Below are 8,232 nucleotides of genomic sequence, written 5' to 3'. Positions count from 1 at the left end.
GGTTGGGAATCTACACTAAATTTAAATAATTAAGCATTGGTAAACTAATTAAACATAATTACTTAATTATAATTTAGAGGGTTATCTAAGCCAGAGATCGGAGAGTACTGTATTTAACTTTCACATTTATAGTAGAAATCTAGTGCTAGGAAACATAGAGTTAACAGTAATATTTTTAAAAAACTTTTAACTTTAATTTGATTATTAATTGACGCAATGTCAGTTAGAGGGGTGCAGTGCTCTGACTGTGAGATGTGGCAGGTCCGGGAGGCTTCCAGCGTCCCGGATGGCTTCATCTGCAGAAAGTGCACCCAACTGGAGCTCCTCACAGACCGCATGGTTCGGTTGGAGCAGCGGTTGGATGCACTTAGGAGCATGCAGGTGGCGGAAAGCGTCATAGATAGCAGTTATATAAATGTGGTCACACCCAAGGTGCAAGCAGAGAAATGGGTGACCACCAGAATGGGCAGGCAGTCAGTGCAGGAATCCCCTGTGGTTGTCCCCCTCTCGAACAGGTATACCCCTTTGGATACTGCCGGGGGGGATAGCCTATCGGGGAAAACAGCAGCAGCCAGAGCACCACGGCTGGCACTGATGCTCAGAAGGGAGGATCAAAGCACAGAAGAGCAATAGTCATCCGGGACTCTATAGTCAGGGGCACAGATAGGTGCTTCTGTGGATGTGAAAGAGACTCCAGGATGGTATGTTGGCTCCCTGGTGCCAGGGTCCATGATGTCTCCGAACGGGTAGAGGGCATCCTGAAGGGGGAGGGCAAACAGGCAGAGGCCGTTGTACATATTGGTACTAACGACACAGGTAAGAAGGGGCATGAGGTCCTGCAGCAGGAGTTCAGGGAGCTAGGCAGAAAGTTAAAAGACAGGACCTCTAGGGTTGTAATCTCGGGATTACTCCCTGTGCCACGTGCCAGTGAGGCTAGAAATAGGAAGATAGAGCAGCTAGACACATGGCTAAACAGCTGGTGTAGGAGGGAAGGTATCCGTTATCTGGACCACTGGGAGCTCTTCCGGGGCAGGTGTGACCTATATAAGAAGGACGGGTTGCATCTAAACTGGAGATGCAGAAATATCCTGGCCGCGAGGTTTGCTAGTGTCACACGGGAGGGTTTAAACTAGTATGGCAGGGGGGTGGGCACGGGAGCAATAGGTCAGAAGGTGAGAGCATTGAGGGAGAACTAGGGAATAGGGACAGCGTGGCTCTGAGGCAGAGCAGACAGGGTGAAGTTACTGAACACAGCGGGTCTGGATGCCTGAAGTGCATATGTTTTAATGCAAGAAGTATTACGGGTAAGGCAGATGAACTTAGAGTTTGGATTAGTATTTGGAACTATGATGTTGTTGCCATTACAGAGACCTGGTTGAGGGAAGGGCAGGATTGGCAGATAAACATTCCAGGATTTAAATGTTTCAGGCGGGATAGAGGGGGATGTAAAAGGGGTGGCGGAGTTGAGCTACTGGTTCAGGAGAATATCACAGCTGTACTACGGGAAGACACCTCAGAGGGCAGTGAGGCTATATGGGTAGAGACCAGGAATAAGAAGGGTGCAGTCACAATGTTGGGGGTTTACTACAGGCCTCCCAATAGCCAGCGGGAAATAGACGAGCAGATAGGTAGACAGATTTTGGAAAAGAGTAAAAACAACAGGGTTGTGGTGAAAGGAAACTTCAACCTCCCCAATATTGACTGGGACTCTCTTAGTGCCAGGGGCTGAGACAGGGCAGAGTTTTTAAGGAGCATCCAGGAGGGCTTCTTAAAACAGTCCAACTAGGGAAGGGGCTGTACTGGACCTGGTATTGGAAAATGAGCCCGGCCAGGTGGTAGAAGTTTCAGTAGGGGAGCATTTCGGGAACAGTGACCACAATTCAGTAAGTTTTAAACTGCTGGTGGGCAAGGATAAGAGTGGTCCAAGGGTGAATGTGCTAAATTGGGGGAAGGCTAATTATAACAATATTAGGCGGGAACTGAAGAACCTAGATTGGGGGCGGATGTTTGAGGGTAAATCAACATCTGACATGTGGAAGGCTTTCAAGTGTCAGTTGAAAGGAATCCAGGACCGGCATGTTCCTGTGAGAAAGAAGGATAAATACGGCAATTTTCGGGAACCTTGGATCACAAGAAATATTGTAGGCCTCGTCAAAAAGAAAAAGGAGGCATTTGTCAGGGCTAAAAGGCTGGGAACAGACGAAGCCTGTGTGGAATACAAGGAAAGTAGGAAGGAACTTAAGCAAGGAGTCAGGAGGGCTAGAAGAGGTCACGAAAAGTAATTGGCAAATATGGTTCAGGAAAATCCCAAGGCTTTTTACACGTACATAAAAAGGAAGAGGGTAGCCAGGGAAAGGGTTGGCCCACTGAAGGATAGGCAAGGGAATCTATGTGTGGAGCCAGAGGAAAGGGGCGAGGTACTAAATGAATACTTTGCATCAGTATTCACCAAAGAGAAGGAATTGGTAGGTGTTGAGTCTCGAGAAGGGTGTGTAGATAGCCTGGGTCACATTGAGATCTAAAAAGACGAGGTGTTGGCGTCTTGAAAAATATTAAGGTAGATAAGTCCCCAGGGCTTGATGGGATCTACCCTAGAATACTGAAGGAGGCTAGAGAGGAAATTGCTGAGACCTTGACAGAAATCTTTGGATCCTCACTGTCTTCAGGTGATGTCCCGGAGGACTGAAGAATAGCCAATGTTGTTCCTCTGTTTAAGAAGGGTAGCAAGGATAATCCAGGGAACTACAGGCCAGCGAGCCTTATGTCAGTGGCAGGGAAATTACTGGAGAGAATTCTTCGAGACAGGATCTACTCCCATTTGGAAGCAAATGGACGTATTAGTGAGGGGCAGCATGGTTTTGTGAAGGGGAGGTCGTGTCTCAATAACTTGATAGAGTTTTTCGAGGAGGTCAGAAAGATGATTGATGCAGGTAGGGCAGTGGATGTTGTCTATATGGACTTCAGTAAGGCCTTTCACAAGGTCCCTCATGGTAGACTAGTACAAAAGGTGAAGTCACACGGGATCAGGGGTGAGCTGGCAAGGTGGATACAGGACTGGCTAGGTCATAGAAGGCAGAGAGTAGCAGTGGAAGGATGCTTTTCTAATTGGAGGGCTGTGAGCCGTGGTGTTCCGCAGGGATCAGTGCTGGGACCTTTGCTGTTTGTAGTATATATAAATGATTTGGAGGAAACTGTAACTGGTCTGATTAGTAAGTTTGCAGACGACACAAAGGTTGGTGGAATTGCGGATAGCGATGAGGACTGTCAGAGGATACAGCAGGATTTAGATTGTTTGGAGACTTGGGCGGAGAGATGGTAGATGGAGTTTAATCCAGACAAATGTGAGGTAATGCATTTTGGAAGGTCTAATGCAGGTAGGGAATATTCAGTGAATGGTAGAACCCTCGAGAGTATTGAAAGTCAGAGTGATCTAGGTGTACAGGTCCACAGGTCACTGAAAGGGGCAACACAGGTGGAGAAGGTAGTCAAGAAGGCATACGGCATGCTTGCCTTCATTGGCCGGGGCATTGAATATAAGAATTGGCAAGTCATGTTGCAGCTGTATAGAACCTTGTTTAGGCCACACTTGGAATATAGTGTTCAATTCTGGTCGCCACACTACCAGAAAGATGTGGAGGCTTTAGAGAGGGTGCAGAAGAGATTTACCAGAATGTTGCCTGGTATGGAGGGCATTAGCTATGAGGAGCGGTTGAATAAACTCGGTCTGTTCTCACTGGAATGACGGAGGTTGAGGGGCGACCTGATAGAGGTCTACAAAATTATGAGGGGCATTGACAGAGTGGATAGTCAGAGGCTTTTCCCCAGGGTAGAGGGTTCAATTACTAGGGGGCATAGGTTTAAGGTGAGAGGGACAAGGTTTAGAGTAGATGTACGAGGCAAGTTTTTTACACAGAGGGTAGTGGGTGCCTGGAACTCGCTACCGGAGGAGGTGGTGGAAGCAGGGACGATCGTGACATTTAAGGGGCATCTTGACAAATACATGAATAGGATGGGAATAGAGGGATACGGACCCAGGAAGTGTAGAAGATTGTAGTTTAGTCAGTCAGCATGGTCGGCATGGGCTTGGAGGGCCGAAAGGCCTGTTCCTGTGCTGTACTTTTCTTTGTTCTTTGTTCTATACAATTCCACTTGGAAGGTTTTGTTGAAGCTGCTCCCCCCCCCCCCCCCCCCCCCCCCCCGCGATTCTCCAGCCCGCGGTGGCCCCGAAATCCCGCTGCTGTCATGCCAGTCCCGCCGCCGTGAATCAAACCACCTACCTTACTGGCGGCGTGGGCGGGCTCTGGGGTCCTGCGGGGGGCGCGGGGCAATCTGGCCCCGGGGGGGTTCCCCCACGGTGGCCTGGCCCGCGATCGGGGCTCACCGATCCGCGGGCGGGCCTGTGCCTTTGGGGCACTCTTTTCCTTCCGCCTCGGCCATATCCTCCGCGATGGCCGATGCAGAAGTGACCCCCCTGCGCATGCGCGGCGATGACGTCAGCAGCCGCTGACGCTCCCGCACGTGCACGAACTTCTGCTGGCCGTCGGAGACCCTTCGGCCCCGGCTGGCGTGGTGCCAAGGGCCTTTCCCGACGGCTGCCGGCACGCTAACCACTCCGGCGCGGGCCGAGCCCCTCAAGGTGACGGCTTGGCCCCTAAAGGTGCGGAGAAATCCACACCTTTGGTGCGGCCCGACGCCGGAGTGGTTCTCGCCACTCCATCCCGCCGGGAACCCCTGCCGGGTAGGGGAGAATCCCGGCCCTGATTCCCTACGGTTTTTTCTCCCGCTCTCCGAATTCTCCAAATTACTGAAATCCTTCCCTTCTAATATCTTCCCAGTAAACAGTGTCTTGTTCTCCCTGTGTCTGTGTGGGTTTCCTGCGGGTGCTACAGTGCAAGGCCTCGACAAGCGTCCTGAAAGGTGATCACACAGCTGGACACAGCACTCTAGCTGATTCCTAACCACTGTTTCACAATGGCTTGGAATATTTTCCTCACTGCTGTACCTCAAAGCACTATTATGAATGCTCAGGGTCTGAAATGTATTGAACCGCTTTATAATAATAAGAATCTTGATTGTCACAAGTAGACTTACATTAACACTGCAATGAAGTTACTGTGTAAAGCCCCGAGTCGCCATACTCGGGCACCTGTTCGACTACACAGAGGGAGAATTCAGAATGTCCAAGTTACCTGACAGCACGTCTTTCGGGACTTGTGGTAGGAAACAGGAGCACCCGCAGGAAACCCACGCAGGGAGAACATGCAGACTCCGCACAGCTGGGAATTGAACCTGGGACCCTGGCACTGTGAAGCAACAGTGCTAACCACTGTGCTATCATGCCGCCTAAGTTGTGCTCTTCAGAATGTCTGAGACAGCCCAGGTCTATCAATCCACAAAAGCTGTTTAACTTTATCAATGATGTGGAGATGCAGTCGTTGGACTGAGGTGGGCACAGGAAGAAGTCTTACAACACCAGGTTAAAGTCCAACACGTTTAATTGAATCACTAGCTTTCGGAGCACAGCTCCTTCGTCAGCTACACTCCCGAAAGCTAGTGATTGCAAATAAACCTGTAGGACTTTAACCTGGTGTTGTAAGACTTCTTACCTAACTTTGTTAAAGCTCTTTAATGAGCGACAATGAAAGAACTGTTTCCACTCTTTTAACAGAATTCTTGATTACAATGTTGGTTGGCAGTGAAGAGAATGTTGCATGGTAAAGTTAAAGTAAGAGTCTGTCAGCTGCTCCTGTGAAGTAGCTGTAGAAGATATTTGACACAAATTCCCCTCCCGCTTGAATAGTTCCCATTGTAAATTCTAGGAAAGCAACAAGCTCCAATCGTGATTCAGAATAAACTGTTTTATTACTACGAAAAATATATTTGAATGCAGATTTCACACACACACGAGATTAGTCAGTTAATCTTACTACGTTTATGAAATTAAAGGAATATTGTCAATTTCCATCTCCACTAATACAAACTGGCTCTAAATGTTGCACAAGCATGCAGCAGGACGGTAGCTCTCCACGATTATTGTTATTATTGATGTAAATGCTTTATTTTCAATGTTTTCACTCCTCTCCTGAAGACGCTCTCTGGACATAGTCCTCAGTCTATTTGGGAGGCGAAACAATGATGATGGGAAAACAAATTGATCCCTGGAAACAGAGCTGGAACCGTCATCGTCAGAAACACACAGTCTGACGCACAAACATTTCATCACCAGTGAATTGGAACAAAGGTCGAGGTCACACCTTCCTCTGAAGCAGAATGGGTGGGAATCAGTGTCGGACCAGGATTCTTAACGCTGTGATTATATTGGAAATGAGAATTGAACTAGCTCCAGAACTGAAGGCCAAGCTGCAAACCTGATAGCAAGAACTAAACCCAAGCCCAAGGTGGTCCAGGAGTCAGGTGAAAAGTTAAAACATCAAACAATTAGATTTTGGAGGGAATATTGTACATCATCATAGCTCAAAGTGGTGATTCTTGTATTTATACACACACCGGACCATTTTCATTTAAATTGATTAAGGTACATTGAGATGAGAAAGAGACACCACCCCATTAATCAATTTTAGCAGAGGTGTATAACAAGTGAGGACAGACCCCCTCGCCCATCACACAGATCCCATCAGTTTATTATCCATCAAACTGCCTGGATAAGAAATTTGTGTGGGGTGAGTAACAGACAATTGAATAACTAAGAAGTCAGTGTCTCATGCATCTCTAAAGTCAGTTCCGGTTCATCTCAGTTGAGCTATTTCGTCAATTTTTTAATGAGAGTCAATGGGTACTTAAACAGATTCTTTAACTCCTCTCGGAATTTAGCCTGGGAGGCTACGTAAATGATGGTGTTTGTGCATGACCCCAAATCCTGAAGCATATAGCCAACTTGTTCGACGATGGTGAACGGATTATTGTAGTCTAATTGCAAAAATTCAACATCTGTAATTTGGGCACAGATGAAGTGAATAAGGATGACCACCCACAACAGTATGAAATTCCCAGATATGAGAAGCAGTAACACGATGGATCTCCTTCGACTTTCCATTTCTGGATCGTTATCACTGCTGCGGAGAGCCCTCCTGATCTTGCTTGTCATTAAGATGTGCCTGATGGTCAGACCATTGAACAGCAGAACCAAGAGAAATGGAACAAAAGTCAGTAAAACTATATCGACCCAGAGGTATGCGACCCACAAAGGTTCGCTATAGCGGCTTGGTTTCACAATGCAGAACCACGGTATATCGTCAAGCATTATCTGTGGTTCAGACACAAAATACCTTGGCACATTTTCCAAAATGCTCAGCCCCCATATTGTGGCTACGATTATCGTCGCAGTTTTTTTGGTGCAATATTGCGTATTTATTTTTTGGCAACAAATGGCCACATAACGATCAAAGGTGAAGGCAACAGTTAACCAGACAGAGCATTCCACAGAAACAAAAAGTAGGTAGAATTTCGTTCTGCAGACGGGCGTGTAGTCGAGGAATGAATCTGGGAAATAAATTTCATGCAGCTCAAGGAGGATGACATCAAATATCAGACAGAGCAGATCTGCCACTGCCATTGTGACGAGGTAAACAGTGATGCATTTGGAGAGGCCACACTTTTCCCTTGACAGGATCACAATGGTCAGCGCATTGGCTGCAAATGAGAGGGAGAAAGCACGGTGAGGCAGAGAGAGTAATAAGAGGCAGTAATAAAAATAAGCAATATTTAGAATGTAATTCAACTCAATAATCATGAGATAATTTAAAAAAGAGAAACTGTTGGATACACTCGGTATCTTGCAGAAAAATGCAGTTGCTTTTCAGAGTTAAATGTTTACAGATTTTATTTTCATTCTTGAAGATTTCCAGCACCCACGGTAACTTTGGAAGTCTGTGAAACTCAAGCTGATTTTCCTTCACTGAAATTAATACCTCTCTCTTTCACATAAGTCCATAGGACTCATAAATATATGCCCATTTGTGATTGCGCATTTTCCAAGAGCAATAGTGAAATTAGTTAACGTCTAGGTTCAAAGTAAACAATTTGTCTTTACTTGTACAATTATTTTTGAATAGAAAGAACATGTATAGCACTGTCCTCTAATATTCGTTGCCTGTTTACCAGTTGCATTGATGAGAACGAAAATCGGATATTCAGACGCTGTTCTGCCTCCCATGCAAATTAGCCCTTTGTAAATTTCCGTTGTAATGCACAGTAGTGAAGCAATATTAATCA

At 46.6% G+C, this 8,232-nt stretch overlaps 1 protein-coding gene across 1 annotated transcript; it reads right to left on the bottom strand.

Annotated features, from left to right (window-relative positions):
- Positions 1-6,760: 6,760 nt before the first annotated feature.
- On the bottom strand, positions 6,761-7,573 carry LOC140389062 (G-protein coupled receptor daf-37-like). Its single transcript, XM_072473224.1, has one exon. The coding sequence runs from the start codon at positions 7,571-7,573 to the stop codon at positions 6,761-6,763; it is 813 nt and encodes a 270-aa protein (XP_072329325.1).
- Positions 7,574-8,232: the final 659 nt, after the last annotated feature.

This window comes from Scyliorhinus torazame, chromosome 14, assembly GCF_047496885.1.
Source record: "Scyliorhinus torazame isolate Kashiwa2021f chromosome 14, sScyTor2.1, whole genome shotgun sequence".
NCBI lineage: Eukaryota > Metazoa > Chordata > Chondrichthyes > Carcharhiniformes > Scyliorhinidae > Scyliorhinus > Scyliorhinus torazame.
Note: the sequence above shows the minus strand (reverse complement) of the source record. Positions and strands in the feature narration are given on the sequence as shown.